This window comes from Vipera berus, assembly GCF_964194415.1.
Source record: "Vipera berus genome assembly, chromosome: 2".
NCBI classification, from domain to species: Eukaryota; Metazoa; Chordata; class Lepidosauria; order Squamata; family Viperidae; genus Vipera; species Vipera berus.
This window is the reverse complement of record NC_138203.1, coordinates 149583122-149601680: the sequence shown is the minus strand read 5'-3', so window position 1 is coordinate 149601680 and position 18559 is coordinate 149583122. Positions and strand designations below refer to the sequence as shown.

Below are 18559 nucleotides of genomic sequence, written 5' to 3'. Positions count from 1 at the left end.
CTCGGGGTCGATCTCTGCCCACCCGCCAACACCGACTGTGAACGTTCCAGAAGGTAGGAGGAGAACCACTGAAAAACAGTGCCTCCCACTCCCAACCTCCTGAGTAAGATACCATGGTTGATGGTATCAAAAGCCGCTGAGAGGTCTAATAGGACTAGGACAGAGGAACAACCCCTGTCCCGAGCTCGCCAGAGATCATTCATCAGAGCGACCAATGCCGTCTCCGTGCTGTGTCCGGGCCTGAAACCCGATTGGTACGGGTCTAGATAATCAGCATCTTCCAGAAACAGAGGAAGTTGATGTGCCACTACGCTCTCAAAAACCTTCGCAAGAAAGCGAAGGTTGGAGACCGGGCGAAAGTTGTTTAAAACAGCTGGGTCCAGGACAGGCTTTTTAAGGAGGGGTCTCACCACCGCTTCTTTCAAGGCGGCGGGAAAACTACCCTCTTTTAATGAAGCAGTTATCACTGCATGGATCCAGCCTCGTGTCCCATCCCGAGCCGCATAAACCAGCCAGGAGGGGCACAGGTCCAATAAGGACGTAGTGGAGCTCAGTTTCCCCATGATCCTGTCTACCTCGTCCAGAGTCACAGGATCGAACTCTTCCCAGATAACATCAACAAGACTGTCCATGTTCTCATCGTCAGATTCTGCCCAGTCGGAATCCAAACCGGTCCAGATCCGAGCGATTTTGTCCAGCAGATGTTGGCTAAACTCCTCGGCACGACCCTATTCCCAAAGGACTCAGGGCAGTTTACAAGGCAAAATTTTAAAACAATCCAATATAAAATTAAAATAAATTAAATTAAGTCTAGCCACAAAAATTAAATCACAATTTAAAAACATTAAACCCCTCAGTCCAGACCAGATAGCTCAAAGAGCCAGGTTTTTAGGTCCCGGCGAAATGAATGAAGGTTGGGGGCAGTCCGGAGTTCCGTTGGCAGTTGATTCCATAGGGCAGGCGCGCCCACAGAGAACGCCCTCCCCCTGTGGATCGCCCGTCAGCAATCCTTGACCGGCGGTACCCTGAGGAGGCCCTCCCTGTGGGAGCGCACAGGACGATGGGAAATTGACGCTGGCAGCAGGTGCTCCCTTAGATAATCCGGGCCCATGCCATTTAGGGCTTTATAGGTCATCACCAGCACCTTGAATCTCACCCGGAGGGCAACTGGAAGCCAATGCAGCTCGCGGAGAAGAGGTGTTACATGAGAGTATCGGGAGACTCCCATCAGAACTCGCGCGGCTGCATTCTGCACCAGCTGAAGCCTCCGAGTGGTCCCCAGGGCCAGCTCCATGTAGAGAGCATTGCAGTAGTCTAGCCGGGAGGTCATGAGCGCATGGGTGACTGTGCGTAGGGCATCTCGGTCCAGATAGGGCCGTAACTGGTGCACCAGGCGAACCTGGGCAAAAGCCCCCCTAGCCACGGCTCCTATATGATCTTCCAAACTGAGCCGTGAATCCAGGAGGACACCCAAGTTGCGGGCCCTATCAATGGGGGGTAACACAAGGTAACACAATAGACACAAGGTTTGACAAGCCTCATTTCTTCAACACTTTTAGATGTAATCATTTATAGCTAAACAAAGACTTTCTGAGTAGAAGGATAAGAAAATTCTACTTAGTGAGTCAACTTTTTTTTCTGGATTAAAAAAGGAAAAAGAGTTTCAACCATTTAAAAAACTTTTGGCAAAAAGCTTAACAAGAAGTGGAGATAAGAAATTTTCAAATGGATAAAGGGGACAGAAAATGTCCTGAAAACCCACCACCACCATTTTCAACACATTATTTAGCATTTAATGTTAAAATGCTCAAACTATAACATATAAAGATCCAGATCTATATGTAAAAGTGGTTCCAAACAAATCATTAATAATTTTGCAAACAACCAAAATAATCCTGGTTTTATCTGAATAATTTTGACCTGTTTTGTTTTCCCTCATGCTTTTTTAAAGTGCTTTTGCTTTACACCACTTTGGGTTGGGCAGAGGCTTGGCTGGAACCCAAAACAAATCAGGAAATTCCAAATCATGTGATTATGGAACCACATTTTATTTACTAGCCTCATTCATGCCTCAGGCTAAGCTAGAAACAAATCAATCACATTGTGATTTAGTATAAAGGGTGAAACCTATTCCATGTGCTTTAAATCAAATTGGTTTGGGGAGTTTCTTATATGGTTGCAAAAGTGAAAATAAGGACAATTGAGCATCCAGGTCTATTTAAGGCAAGGGTGTAAAACTGGCGGCCCATGGGCCAGATGCGTCATGGCGAAACCGCACCCACCCCATTGTTGGCAGCTGAAAAAAAGTCCTGATACTTCATGACATATCACGTGACATTGTGAGTTTGACACCCCTGATTTAGGGCAATTGTATGCTCCTATTAATTTTCTCAGGCAGTTGCTGCAGGCAGATGAGAAGATCTAAAAAGAGGCCAGTTCACTGGGAAGAAAGAGAGGAAGTGATAAAAACTGAATTAGACCCAGAAAAACTATCACAATCAAGGCCCAGTCAGTAAAATAGGCAAAATGAATGACCTTGAATAAATGGCATCATATACATAATCAGACAACATCCCAAATCTTATGGGTGCATTTCTCTACATACATAGAAACAGTACAGTTGGAAAAGATGAACTCTGACTTGTCAGCTTTTAGATTTGAGAAATATACCTTAATTGCAAGATTGTTTTATGGACTGTTTATGGACTCACACAGGAAGGCAATACCACTCATTTAGAATTAGTATGCATCTTTCTTTTGAAATTAATGATTTGATTCATTTTATATTTAGACTCCATGTTCCCCATCTCTCTCTCTCTCTCTCCCAGCCTCCCTCTCTAGTTCCTGTGGCATCTGTATATGGAGATATATAGAATGCATTGGGATGTATTTACTCCCTGGGCTGAGCAAAGGAACTGGCTGACATAGAGAATAGGAGAAGACAGTAGCATTTTTATGTTTTCTCTAGTGTGAGTTCTGCTTGATAGTAAGCACTTCTTGCAGAATACCAGTCACAGGTAGTTTTTGACTTATGGCTAGGGATGTAGCTGTTAAGTGAATTCCACTTGATTTTATGACCTTTTTTGTCCCAGTCATTAAGTGAATCACAACTATAATTAAGTAAACCTGGGTTCTCCCATTGCTTGTCAGAAATTCTCTGGGAAGGTGGCAATCATGTGACCCCCTGGGATGCTGCAACTATCATAAACCATGTTGATTGCCAAATGTACAAATTTTGATCACGTGACCATGATGATGCTGTGACAGTTGTAAGTATGAGGACTGGTGGTAAGTCACTTTTTTCAATACTCCAAACAGTTGTTGAATCAATGGTCATAAGTCAAAGACTGCCTGTATTCAAATCTATGGGCATATCTTGTACATACATTCCCTAACATCATCCCTAATACGTAAATTCACTTTCATTCACCTACTCTTACAGTTGCTTAGGGAAACTTCAATCTCCCCAAGCCAGGCTATTTCTATAAAAGTTGTTTTTAAACACAAATAATGCTTTTTTAAGGTAGCACATCAATCCTGCAAAACAGGAAATAATGACTTCAGAATAAGTGGTACACATTACAATGAAAAGGATATGAATGTATCAAAATTTTAATAGCTATTCTCCTAAGCAGATTAAAAGGACTTAAAATGTACAAGGCAGGCGTGGCACTAAATCGGAAGAGTGTTTTGCCTCTGTTTAGTACTACAAAGGTCTGCAGAGAAAGAGAAAAAGAAGGAAAAGTTACACATTCATACACCTAGGCAGAAAGCATACATATTCAATCCAAAGACCATGAATATACAATTTTTATAAAGAATCTTGTTAACTGGGTGATTCTCTGTATATTCCACAATATACTTTTACTTTAATTGATCTGACAGCTTTTTTAGAGTGTATATACAGCACACAAAAACAGCAGCAACAGCAACAATAATATTATCCACAACAGTAGCTTACATCCTTAAAGCAAATGTATACATTGATTAAGGCTTCATTAGCCCGAGAACAGGTCCCACTGTGAAATGTGTATAACTGTTATTACAAGATATTTCACAGCCTTTACTCCACAAAAGGAGGAATGAAGTAGCACATGGAGAGTGAAAGAATAGAGTACATGTAATGGGCTGTGGGAATAACCTTGAGGAAGAAGAGACACAGCCAAGGCAACAGTCAGATAAGAGAAATCTCAGTCCAAAGCATGAATGGAGTTAGACAAAACCATTGGACCCTATCCCACTTCTCCTAAGGATAAAGGGAGGGAGAGGAGAGACACATTCAGGGTTGCAAAGTTATGTTACTATAACTCTGTAATAAAAGTAGCTTTACCATTCATGACTTTGGTGTTAAAGACTGATTTGTCTCTAAGGGCTGACATTATAGCACTTCGGACTGCAAGACAAGCTGCCATCTTGTTTTGAGAGTTACTCTCTGCACATAAAACTTACATGTTGTACACCATGAAACATTTTTCTTCTATCTGGAGGGGAGATTCCAGGATTGGTCTAAATGCTTTCCCTGGAGTTTAATTGGAACAGACTAGAATTCTGCAAATACTGCTCCTGTTTCTTTCTATACTGTGTATAGAATGGCTTTCAAAAAAAAAGGATCACATTTGTTATTTAACTATTGAAAACATTTCAGTATGTAGCTGCATGAAAGAGATATAACAGCAACAACAGCAAAGCCCTAGAAAGACAATCAGTCAAGTAACATGGTTTTTCTTAATAAGTATAACAAGAACATTTTAGTTTCTTCTCCAGCCAGTGAGTCATATTGCTTTGAATGCGTTTTTACTGAATTCTTACTCCTCCTCTAGTATTTCTGTAGCATATGGACTTGTATTAGATGCCATTTTATAAATTATAATAAAGAATGTACAGTACCTGCCCAATCACAGAAAAGAAGCAACCTTGGTTCTCTGCAAAGCTCTTTCTGCTTGGCTTTGGAAAACAATGCAAATACAAAACTTCTGCTCCTGGAGCCCAGACACATGGATAGTCTATACCTCCCATCCCTAAACACTTCTTCACCCATACGTACCGATACACCCCATACTACTTTATGGATGACTTCCCTTATTACCAATCTCCTTTCCTTACTGTACAGTAGTAAAGAAAAGGAAAAGGAAAGAAAGAAGAAGAAGAAGGAAGCAATAGGAAAACATTGGAAGGTTACAAATGGGAAAAAACCCATTTAGGATCACTGCATTTAGGATCACTACATAAAATTCAGCAAGTTACTCAGGGCAATTGCACAACCAAAGCCTAGTATGTAAGGTTGCACAGACACACTTGAGATCTTCCTTCGGTGTATCCCTGACTGTAGTCCAAAGAACTGCTCAGTTCTGTTGCCCAAACAGGACTAACATGAGCAGTAAACGTACCGCTTGGTCCAAAGTTAGTAATGGATGCTAATGTTTATCTCCATATGGAGAAGAAAAGACAACTGAAAGAGGTGGAACAACCACTCCTTTTGTGAAGTTCTGGAAGAACATTGCAACCAATGAATTAGAAAATACTTATCTAATGTGTAATGTGTAAACAGGCAACTAACTAACTAAATATTTAAAAATTACTCCAATTTATCCAATTTATAAATGGTGCAACAGGTATGATAAATTTGAGTTGAATGAAGATAGAGTATATTTTCACTCTCCAGAGTCTTAGAAATTATTTCAAATTGACCTGTGGTCATTTCACCACCATTTTCAAAATGCTAAGAAAACCACATCAACCACTTTGCCTTTCAACTGATTAATAAGAGAGTGCAAAAAGTGAAGCTCAACCACACCCTTATGCATTTTTATTATGACAATGATGGTGAATCTTTTCGGCTTGGAGTATCAAAATTTCAGAAAATGCCTAACTTGATTCTGCTGGAGCCACCCCACCCACCCAACATAAGAAAAAATTTTTTTATCTCCCCAACACTATCTAGGCCACCCTGAACAGTTGCAGTCGAGGGCAGCATCAAGAGCTGAAAAAAAGCTGGGCCTTGGGTTCAGCCCTAGCACCACTGCTGCCACTTAAAAGTCTTACGTCATTCCCCAAGAAGCACAACCTTGGGAATGGTGTGATTGCATCCATGGCCCGCTACTCCCTAGGATCTGCCTTGCGCCACCTACCCTTAGGCCATGTTTTCTTTCTGTTGACAGGCCAATCCCAGGTTGCTCTGGGACACACAAGGCCTTCGATCATGAAGCAGCTTTGGAGAATGCTCTTCCACAGCCTCTGCAGCCTCCAAAAACCACATAAAAGCATGTCGTGTTCTCATGCAATTTTGGGAGGCTCCAAAGACATGGCTATCTCACCTCATTTTCAGAGGGTCTGGAGGCCATGGACGAGCACATCCTGTTCTTGTGCAGCCTCTGCAATCTCCGAAAATTGTGCAAGAATGGAGTATGCTTTTGAGAATACTGTATTGGTTGTTATTTGTTAGTGAATACTGGCATATCAACCAAAATGTCATGATGTGTCACCTTTGACGCACATGCCATGGGGTTTGTCATCACTGTACCATGGAGACAGGTCTGAGCATCAACAACAAGGGAGAGCTGTAAGCTATTAGAGTCCTATTTCTTTGATCAATTAAAAAATCATGGTATGGCTAACAGAAAGCTACTATAGATTTGCTTCCACAGGAAATGAAGGGAGAGGAAGGGTCACCAGCCGGGAGTCAAACTGAGCAGTTTTTCTGGGCCAATAGAAAAACAATCTGCCTCCCTCTGCAAAGCTTCTGCTGAGAAATTTGGTTTTCCCCTCTTCCTGTGTAGTTTTTTACTATGATAAGTGTGAGAAGAACAATATGGCTGCCAATCATCTGTTGCTTAAAAACATACTGCTATTTTAATATTTATATACATATTTGAACTGGCTGCAGCTGATTGTTCTATAATCAGGGCTGTCAAACTGCCGGCCCATGGGCCAGTTGCATCATATGGAGACCATGCCCATCCCAGCTCCGGCAATGCAAAAAAAGTCACGACACGTCACGTGACGTGATGTGGCGAGTTTGATACCTGTGTTCTCTATGAATAGAAGTGCTCATATTACAATGAGCAAGTTGCTCTTGCTTACAGAATGTGTTTATTGCAGACAAGCCTGAAGGTCCATACACAGTAAATTTCAAATGTACTATTAATATTATGGGCTGGCAGGTAAATATAATTTCTGTCAATTCACTTTCCATAAATATAGAGTGGCTATTCAGGCATATAAAAGCATTCAGGTTCTTCCTGGTGATCCCAAGTCTAAATTGCAGAGCAGATTTTGTTAATATTTGGATCTGTTGCAAGTTATTGTTGACTGTGTTAGAGAACCAGAGCCAGCCAGTAGGTTCAGCCAAACTTTTACTTCCTTTGTTGGTCATGCAAAAGTATGATTAAGTTTTATCATTAGTGCCTGTGTTGTTTCTGAAATGAGCAAATATAAAATGGAAGCATCAGTTGCCATGGAAATTTATAATCCCATAAATGCCAGTTGCCACAAATACACATGGCACTCTTTTCTTTTTCTTACTGCTCCTTTTATATAATTTTTGCATCATATTTCAAGAATCTTCCAATTGGCAGTCATTTCCTATTATTTTACCTTACAATGGACATGGATTATTTTAGGGGGGGGGGGAGAATTTCTTTTTTGTTTATGGGGATCAAAAGGCCAAAGAAATCTTGCTTTGTTTCAGGAAAGTGAAACATTGCATTTTCCTGATGAATTTTATATGCTTTTTACTCAAATTTGCAAATATCTTCCTGTTTAGAGAATGGATGGATTAAAAAAAACCAAATAATTATAGAAGCAAAGATTTTATGGTCTTCAAAATCATGATTAAAAACATAGAAGAGAAGTAATTAATGATAACATTTCAGCCATGCTATGCCCATTCCATAATGTTTCTGCATTCACCTGGTACAAAAAAAATGAACTAGAGATTATGGTTCAGCTAAAAATTGAAGTTATTTTTCTAAAAAAGGCCTAATATGGAAACAAAAAGAAAATATTTTTCATATCTGTCAAAACACTCTGCAGAGAATAAACAAATGGCATGACTATCAAAATGTCAAAAGTGACGGAACAGTGGCAAGTAATGTGTACAATGATTTTTTAAAAAAAATATTTACAGCATTCTCTTCATAAGAAGGATCTACATTAGAAGCACATGAGTTCAGTCTCACTGACATATAGCTATCTATACAAGAGGAAGATCAGGGCACTTAATAATACCAGACAGGACAGAAAGGCAATTGATTAAAACAACATATAGGTCTCCTATATAGAAATGGACAATATTATATACTTATGATTGGGATGGGCCTGCGAACTTCAAGTCTCACTGTGGCAGTCCTTGGTGTCTCTCTGAGCATAGCTATTGAAAACTGATGGCAGATTCTGCTATTTTCAAGTGGGGAATAGAATATCACAATGTAGAAATAAAGAATCCTCCCCAAAGATCCATGACATAGCTATGCTTAGCCTGCAGTCCTTCATCCTTCAAAAATGCTAATTTCTGTGGGACTCATTGTGGGATCCCTGGTACTCTCTGAACTCAGTGGTTTTCTTGCAGATATTTCATTACCAAACTAGATAACATCATCAGTATGCTGCTGATGTTACCTAATTTGTTAACAAAATGTCTGCAAGAAAATCACCAAGCTCAGAGAGCACCAAGGATTCCACAGTGCAACCCTGAGCTACAAATATTCTCTTCTATGGGCCTCACTCCCAAGCAAATTCATGTTAGAGTGCAACTTAAGCATGCAATAACATGGGATTAAGGTCAAATACTTTACTGGGAATTTCCTCAATATAAACATGTTTACGATCACTTTCAGGCAAGCAGGCTTTGGATGTAAATTTTGCTTTTGCTTTGTTGGCCTTTTGCCACAGTATTAAAATATTTGTATTTAGAAAGCCTTCTAGTTTTTGTAGTCTGAAGTTTATTGCTTGACAATTATATCAACCTAAGAGGGTGCAAAGGGACGTGGTGGCTCAGTGGGTTAGGATGCTGAGCTTGTCGATCAGAAGGTCGGCAGTTTGGTGGGTTGAATCCTGAGTGCCACGTAACAGAGTGAGTGCCTGTTACTCATCCCAGCTTCTGCCAACCTAGCAGTTTGAAAGCACGTTAAAAAATGCAAGTAGAAAAATAGGGACCACTATGGTGGGAAGGTAACAGCGTTCCGTGCGCCTTTGGCGTCTAGTCATGCTGGCCACATGACCACGGAGACGTCCTCGGACAAGCGCTGGCTTTGAAACGGAGATGAGCACCGCCCCCTAGAGTTGGAAACGACTAGCACGCATGTGCGGGGGAAGCTTTACCTTTTTAAGAGGGTGCAGAGGATTGGAAATGGCAGATAATATACTAAACCTGAAGATTTGCTGGTTTATGTGGTACATGACTGAAAAAACAGTATATTTTTTTAGGATTGGGAAGTTTGGGGGGGGGAAAGAATCATTACATTTGTTGTTTCCTATTAGCATTTTTCTTTCTGTTAGAAGATCCAAATCTGGTGGACTCAGTGGGAAAAGGAACAGTCCATTATCTAAAGGATCCAAGGCTATCTATCTCTGCACCATTCTTGAAATATCCTGGGGCTTCCTACTGTCAGTAGATTTATACCTACTGCTAGTGCATTGGAGATCTATTGGTAGAGTTATTCTCCACTGATGCAAAACCCATCTCTGCCATCTTCATCTCTTTTCCATGATTCTCTGGGGACTGAGTTCTTTTTTCAGATTTTTGTTTTCGATGCCTATTATTGTTTGCTATATGACAGGGCTTTTCAACCAGTGGTATGCGTACCACTGGTGGTACATTGGCACCTAGCAGATGGCACATGACCTTGCCTAGCCTGGACAAGTGTAGAGGGGGGAGTGAACGAGCTAAAGTGGTGCAGCACAGGAGTTGCCGTGAGAGGGTCCTCAGGAGCTGCAGCATTGGCACTTCTGGCTCACCCGGAAGAGAAAGGAGGAGAAGGGCGGAGACAGAAGGGCTATAAAAGGAGGCAGTTTTGGTGGGAGAGGGAGAGAGAAAAAAGACACAGCCTTGGGAGGAGGAGTCAGCTGGAGCTGCACTGAAGGGAAAAGAAGGAGGGGGGAGAGAGGAGAGGAGATCAAACAGTCTGGCCGGGAGCTGATCTACAACTTCCTGGCAGCCATCTGTGCTGGGCACGCACACAGGTGGCAGGGAAAAACAGGGGAGAAATGCAGCTGGAGAGGGTTCACTCTCCACAAGGAATGAAGAAAGGCACCATCAGCTGGAGGCAAGGCTTGGAGGGAGGAAGGAAGGAGATGTGAATGAGAAAGAGGGAGGCTGGGAAAGAGGGAGGCAGGGAAGGAGGCAGGGAAGGAGGCAGGGAGGAAGGAAGAGAAGGAAGGAGATGGGAATGAGAAGCAGGGAGGCAGGGAAGGAGGGAGGGTAGGGAAGGAGAGATGGAGGGAGGGAAGGAGGGAGGAAGGAAGGGAGATTAGAATGAGAGGGAGGGAGACTCTGAAGGATGTGCCACCTTAGCACTTGGCCACCAGCAGCTCAGTTGCCCTTTCGCCATCCCCTTGCCCCCTCTTCTTGGCCTCTCCTGGTGGTCTCCCATCCCATTGCTGAGAATGTTTTGGTTACAAAGCTGGATCTCCTTGCAGGGAGAGGCCCTCCCTCTGACCCATGCACTTTGCCTGCACCTACCATGAGCAACCTGGCCAAGGAGAGTGAGCACAGCTGCAGCAGCAGCCTCAGGGAGGAGGTAAGCGCAGCCGGATGCCCCCTTGGGGAAGTGGGGCTGGATTGGGTTGGGCTGCAGTATCCTGGTGCCCCGGGAGTTCGAGCACTGGGTTGGACACTTGCCCTCCACTATCCAGGGCTCTGGGCAGCCTGTGCCACTATCTGGGAGTCCCCTGTGTGGACCAAGAGGGATCCTCTCCACTGGAGAACCCCAGATCACCACCACCCCACCTTGCCCCCCAGGTGCCCCCCCGACCTGAGCGATGTTGAGCTGGCCATGGCCCTGGCCATTGACTTCGTTTGTCAAAAGATTGCAAAAGGGGATCACACAACCCCGGGATACTGTGACTATTATAAATATGAATCAGTTGCCAAGCATCTAAATGTAAGTCACCCTGGGGATGCTGCAACGGTCATAAGTGTGAAAAATGGACTTTTTTCAGTCAGTCCATTTTAATTTCAAATAGTCACTAAGTGTACTGCTGTCGAAGACTACCTGTAGTTTATCACTTTTTCCCTTTTTTTTTGGTCATCAAGTTTTTGACACCTTGCTAGGCGACTGGTGGTACTCGAATATTGCCATATCCTAAAAGTGGCGCTATTGGTGAAAAGGCTGAAAAACTCTGTCTTAAGCTCCTGAAGTCTTCAAGAGAATAAGACTATAAAAAACATCTCTACAGAAGAAAGAAACAATACCCAAAGCCCCAGCTAGACAACCGTATTATGGGCAGCCTTGGTTCCTGACCAATCTTGGTTTCTAAATATTCTCTTACTTCAAATAAGCATGACACCAAGAATAGATGAACTGGTATAAAAATTCTTAGCTATAAATGCAACTTGGACAGTTCAGTTGCATATCTAGTGTCCATCTAATCAACATTTGTTTTTTAATTTATTCACTTTTGAAATTTATTTATCACCCAGAGTAACTCCTCGGTGAGATGGGTGGCAAATAAATTTAACAAACAAACAATGTGATAGACTGCGTAAATGGAACCTAGACGTAGAAGGATACATAGATGTTTAATAAGATGCAAACTGTGGTCCATTATTCCATTGACCACTGTGATTGGTACACAATGGTAATGGGGAAAAAACCCACTTGGAAATGGTTTCTAACTCTCTGAAAAGACTAAGAATGTAGTTATAAAATTAAAACAATGGGAAAAAGTTCTGGAATAGTATTCTTTACAAGTTCAGAGTAATCAGTTATAGTAAATGCTGAGAAAATTTTCAGATTGACCCAGTGGCCTTTAAAACACCACTCTTCTTCCATTCTAGCCTCTCATGTGATGACCGGTGGTTTATGTGTGTGGGTGTGCATTCACATTGCTTGGTTTATCACAGTTTGTCTTCAGTTTTCATAAAAGCCATTGGGCACTATTAATTGGCTCAGGCTTTTATGGCCTTGCTTTGAACCTTTTGGAAGCATTTGCCCAAAGACTGCTTTTTTATTCACTGATATCTCCTATTTATTCAATACTTACCATATCTATTTATTGCTCTAGTCTCTCCCCTTCCTTTTGGTTCACCAATTCTAGAGTGCAGCTTTGAGCACGCTGTAAATAACTGCCAGTGGCCCCTTAGCTCAGGAAAACTTGCTCACTTCTAAGCCAAGACACTCCATACTCAGCACAGAATGTGCATTGTGTATATATTTTATAGGAAGATTTTGAGGCAAAGCCTTCTCAAGATCTTTTCACTTGTCATCTCCCTCTTGGTCTGCTTAGGATGTTTTGAAGAGCTTTAGTTGGCTTGTGTGTTATGCTGATTCCATGTGGTTGTAGTGGTCTCTTGGCAGTTTCTGAGGTATGCTTGATGTAGGGCAGTGTAATTCTTTTTAGGGTTTGTGTTGTATGAATGGTCAGGGACTTTTTGATAAAGTTCCGTGGATATCCATTTTGTTGGAATATGTTGCATAGATGCTCTATTTTCTTTTTCTGCTGTTCCAGGTGGCTGCAGTGTGTTTGGGCTTGTCTAAATAAAGTCCTTACCCAGCTTTTCTTGTGGGAGGTTGGATTGTTTCTCTAAAAAAAATAAAAGTCCTAAGCAGACCAAAGGACCTAACAACCCCAGAAGAAAAAATAGGAGTCATCTACAATATACAATGTAGGGACTGCAACAACCACTATGTAGGACAAACGGGCAGAAGACTGACAGAACGCATCCACAAACACCAACTAGCAGTCAGAAGACATGATGAAAACTCTTTTATTTCACAACATATGGACAGACTCAACCATAGTTTCAACTGGGAAAATGTGACCTTCCTAGACCAAGCCAAACCCCCAAACTCCAGGGAATTTCTAGAAGCCTGGCACTCTGACAAATCAGCCATCAATAGACACATGAACATTAGCAACATCTATAGACTATGCATAAGGGACGCGGTGGCTCAGTGGGTTAGGACGCTGAGCTTGTCGATTGGAAGGTCGGCAGTTTGGCGGGTCGAATCCCGAGTGCCGCGTAGCAGAGTGAGTGCCTGTTACTCGTCCCAGCTTCTGCCAACCTAGCAGTTCGAAAGCACGTAAAAATGCAAGTAGAAAAATAGGGACCACTCCGGTGGGAAGGTAACAGCGTTCCGTGTGCCTTTGGCGTCTAGTCATGCCGGCCACATGACCACGGAGACGTCCTCGGACAAGCGCTGGCTCTTCGGCTTTGAAACGGAGATGAGCACCGGCCCCTAGAGTTGGAAACGACTAGCACCCATGTGCGGGGGAACCTTTACCTTTACCTTTATAGACTATGCAAAAGAGATTATCACCCAGCCCATAAAGGACAAAAAGACCCAAGCACCTCTCCACCAGCAATCAGCACCCAGATCGGCTTAGATTAACACCAAGGTTAATATCAAACCAAGAATCAAGTAAACCAAACCCCAGTCAAGAAACTGCCAAAGAAGCCAGCAGCAAACAGCCCAACCAAAGAATCACCAAGACCACCTCCACCAACATTGACAGGACAAGACACCAGAATATAAACCGACAGCAAACCGCACTCCTTACTAGCACTGATGATGTTACCTAGTTTGGGTAATGAAATATCTGCAAGAAAACAAGCAAGCTCAGAGAGCACCAAGGACCCCTCACTAACCATACAGTATATACTCTGGAATACAGCCTTCAGATCTCCAATAATAAAAACCCAAAATACGCCCAAGGGCATCAACTGAAGAAGATGATGAGAAGAGTGAAAGAGGCTCCCATTCATGGTATTGTAAGATACAAACTTGTGACAAGTTGGCAAATACATGTAAGAAAGCATCCTTTACAATGCAATTGTTAGTTCTCACGTAGATGCACTGCAAATGATCACAAAACACAAATAGACAGGTCAGATAAAAAGGTTAGAAGATATTTTACTCAGGCTGAATCTGACTTAGGGTTAATCTTGGTTAGTTTTTTTTTCTGTGCACACTGTGTAAATCCAGCCTGTAGGGACAGCTTGCAATTCAATGTACAAAACCAGAAAATGTGTTATTCAGTCTCCAAGTTAGGCATGCGAGGTAAACATAGCCAAGTGTCTGAAACAAACAGAAAATAAAGGAATGAGATGGGCATTGTCTAGTGGAAGTGTAAGATGCTGGAATCAAGAGCCTGGAAACCATGTGAAGAGAGATAAGCGCTCAAGATTCCGACATCTTAAACTGGTTGTTTGTCTTGCCCCCTGATAATCATAGATGTTACCTAAGATTTAAATGACCTTGGAAATAAGAAACAGGACTGACTCATGTAGAAATCTGAGCAGTGCATGGACAGTAGTGGTATTAATCCTAACCTTAGTAGTAATTTCCTCGGTCTGCTTAGCATTCTTTAGAAAGGCTGGAGCATCTGCAATTGACACCAGACAAATAAACCCAGTCTGTCATTATTCATATAATGATATCATTTATATGCTGACAAAAATCTGGTTTTCCGCTTAGAATCCCTAATGCTGGAACCTGGTTTTATTTGTATGTACACACTGGGGAAAAAATAGAAGAAATTCCACTCATGTCATTCTTTTTAGCCAATTTATGGATTATACTTCCATATAGGTGAGAGGCTGAATCTTTGTTTCCATATTGCTATCCGATTCACCTCTTTTCCACATATTTTCCTAAGAAAGGAAAGAAGTTAGACTTTAATATTTAACAGCTGCAATTCCTATTTCCAAAAAAAGAGGGAGTCAATGTCATTGTTTTTCCCAGAAAATTTTGGGCTGTCTCTTGGTGCCACAAAATACTACTTCTGTACCCATTTGCATATTTGCAAATATAACTGAACCACTAGCTACATCCTATTTTCCTATTTTTCCTCCGGGAATATAAGTGGTATGAGGTGGTTATCTTGATTTGGATGGACCATTTGCTAAGAAAAGTCAATCTTCTTCTCCCTCTCATTTGCCATCTTTCTTGGATGTTTTACTGCCTCCCCACTAAATCTTCCGACTCACACAATGACAGAAACTATGTGGCAGTTTTGGAAAAACTCAGTGGCCCAGCAATTGCTCCCTTAACTTTCCCCCTCTTCCCTTCTCCTCCGATCCCACAACAACCCAAAGACAAGGTACATCTTTGCAAAGGCCATACAGATGTTATTTTTCTCCCCCCCACCCCCGCTGCCTTTCACGTGAAGACTCCGTCAACCCAAACCTGTAACTCCTTTGACCATCTGAAGGCTGACTTTAACATAGCTGGTTGTTTGCTGACTCACTTTCTGCGTCATATAGTAAGGGTCAAAGTCCTCCAATGGCACAGCAACCAGGCCTTTGGGGATGTCCCCGTAGATGAAAGGCAAACTCTTTCCTGCCTCCAGGTCACTGTTTGGTTTTGGCTTGTTCTCTTCATCATCATCTCTGTGACTGCTGTCTTGCTTAGGACGTTTCTTTTTCTTGTCTTCTGCAATGCGCTTCTCAATGTTAGCCAGAGATTCCGGAGTGAAAGGCCTAAAACTGTCAGGGCCTGGTGGTGCAAGCAACCGCCCTGCCATCTTTTCATCCTGCAGAAACTTGTTCAGTTATGTTGCACCCAGGATAGGTCAACTCTGAATGGGAGAGCACAAAAGAAGAAGGGAAAAAAACACAAAACCACAAATCAGTTATCAACATCAGGGTTGGCTGGATAGTTGGGAACTTCCCTAGGAAAGAATTAATCCGGTTGAGCCTTTTCCCCACTGAAGTAGTAGACCAAGAATCCTTTGAGGTTACAAACAAACAAACATCACTTCCTACATTCACCAGTGGAGTAATCAGTTTTGTCTATTGTAGCATAAACAATAAAAAAGCATTAAGGCATGCCAAAAATTAGCATCAACTTTCAAGGACTATGCTTTCCTATGTCATTTGCCTCACTTAACTTTGGGTTCTTCTGGGGACATTTGAGACATTGACCTTACCACAAGTTTCCGAGTTCTTCAGACGAAGAATAAATTATTGGGATTGCTCCGTTTAATAGCCCACGTTCAAAACAGTAAGAAACAGCAGCTTTTATTGCCAGAATTTACTGTGTTTTGTAATGCTTTGATGGGCTCTGCCTCTCCTGAAGATTCAGCTCCTCAACTACATATTAATCTGATATTTCTCTTTTTATCCTGTTTCCATTCTGGGCAATTTCATCTCAGTTTGTGTTATATGTTCCAATATTTTTCTTTCAGTTTCAGATGCTCATACTAAGAAACGTGGAAAGTTTTACAAAACCTGAGATGCTAAATCAATGATTTCAAAACAACATTTCGTCATCTGTGACTAGGGGGGCCTTCGGCCAGGTTCGCCTGGTGCACCAGTTGCGGCCCTATCTGGACCGGGATGCCTTGCGCACAGTCACTCATGCCCTCGTGACCTCTCGTTTAGACTACTGCAATGCTCTCTACATGGGGCTGCCCTTGAGGACCACTCGGAGGCTTCAACTGGTGCAGAATGCAGCCACGCGAGTGGTGTTTGGGGTCTCCCGATACTCCCATGTTACACCTCTGCTCTGCGAGCTGCATTGGCTGCCAGTTGCCATCCGGGTGAGATTCAAGGTGCTGGTAATGACCTATAAAACCCTACATGGCATGGGTCCGGATTACCTACGGCAGCACCTGCTGCCGGCATCAACTTCCCTCCGTCCAGTGCGCTCCCACAGAGAGGGCCTCCTCAGGGTGCCTCCGATCAGAGAATGTCGATTGGTGGCCCCCAGGGGGAGGGCGTTCTCTGTGGGCGCGCCAGACCTGTGGAACCGCTTGCCGGTTGAGCTCCGGATGGCCCCCGACCTTCGCTCCTTCCGACGCGATCTAAAAACCTATTTATTTGAACAATCTGGCCTGGTCTGATGGGTTTGGGGTTTGGGTTTGGGTTTTAGCATAGTTTTTAATTATTGTATTATATTGGGCATAATTATTTAATCTTTTTTAACTTTTGTATTTGTATTTTGATATTTATTGCTCTGTACACCGCCCTGAGTCCTTTGGGAGAAGGGCGGTATAAAAATTTAATAAATAAATAAATAAATCTCTTATTGCAACACACTATATACAGCGATGTCTTTGAAGAGCATCAATTAAAGCTGGTTGAGAATGCAATGAACCAATTAAGTGCATCTCTGGTTTGCTCAAGTGACACCACTACTGGGAGGGGAGTATTAGTGGCCGGGTTGCTTCTAGGTGCAATTCAAGGTCCTGGTTGTCCTCTTTAAGGCCCTTTGTGGCTCAGGATTTTGCTATCCGTGAGACCACTTTCTCTCAATGGGAACAGCCTCTGAATCCCTTTTGAACCCCCTTCGGGGACTATGATGGCATGCCTTTTCCATTGCTGCCCTTCCCCTTTGAAATAATGCTCTACCTGAGGTCACATCATCACCAACTCTGTGGGCATTTAAGAAAAACCCTAAAACGTAGCATTTCCAGAAGGACTTGGGGTATAAATGGAATGGTGAGTTTCTGTGCTGATTGTTACTCAGAGTGCCATTTCTTGGCATGATTTTGAATGGGAATATTATTATTACAGGTAGTCCTCAACTTACAACCAATTGTTTAGTGATTGTTTGAAGTTACAGTGGCACGGGAAAAAGTGACTTGCAATTGGTACTCACCCTTAGAACCATCGCAGCATCTGCACTATCAAGTGATCAAATTCAGGTGCTGGGCAACTGGCATGCATTTGCAATGGTTGCTGCATCCCGGGGTCATGGGATCACCATTCATGATTTACCCAGCCAGCTTCCCACAAGCAAAGTTAATAGGGGAAGCTGGGTTTGCTTAAGGACCACATGATTCACTTAACTGAGTGGTTCACTTAACAACCATGGCAAAAAGGTCATAAGTTGGATGCAACTCACTTAACCACTTTGCTTAACAATGGAAATTCTGGTCCCAACCATGATTGTAAATCAAAGACTTCCTATATTTGATTTGGTTTATGTTATAACATTGTTTCTATTTTTTATGTTACAGAATAGTAGGGAACTGCTGTCCCTTTACATAACAAACCAGCCTGATGTGTTCAGAAATAGTTATCTATTCCCTGAGAGGAAAAGAAGGCGTTCTCTCACGTTTTGGGCAAGAAACACTTTTTAGAGTTGGTTTTAGTCCTGGACTGATGGTGAGGGGGATTGCCTGAGGCAACCCTGAACACTGAGGAATTAGTTTGTTCTAGAGTAGAATTCTGTTAGGGTTTGTGTGTGTGAGTGTGCATATGTTATTATATCTGGGTGTTTTTTAATTCTGTGTGGATCTTTTATCTTTTTCGGCACCTTTAATAAAGTTGATTTTTGTTTAAATACTGAAGCTGACCAATGGCCTTCTGGCATCCACCTCAGACTGGCTGAGCTACAGATTCCCAAAAGTTTTGTATGGCTTCCCTTCCTGTAGTTTAACCAGAGACAGCCTG

The 18559-nt window shown here is 42.5% G+C and overlaps 1 protein-coding gene and 1 long non-coding RNA gene across 3 annotated transcripts in view; one reads left to right on the top strand and one right to left on the bottom strand.

The window, feature by feature from the left end:
• SCN8A (sodium voltage-gated channel alpha subunit 8) overlaps positions 1-15684 on the bottom strand; it is a gene marked incomplete at both ends in the record, with an annotated part of 82787 nt that extends 67103 nt beyond the window's left edge. Inside the window, 2 exons of the mRNA XM_081318788.1 lie at positions 3584-3716; positions 15409-15684. Of these exons, the coding sequence (XP_081174914.1) occupies positions 3584-3716; positions 15409-15684 (409 nt within the window). The remainder of the gene's footprint in view (positions 1-3583; positions 3717-15408) is intronic.
• The window catches only part of LOC308662691, a 110735-nt gene that overhangs the window by 80903 nt on the left and 11273 nt on the right, over positions 1-18559 (top strand). The window lies entirely within an intron of this gene.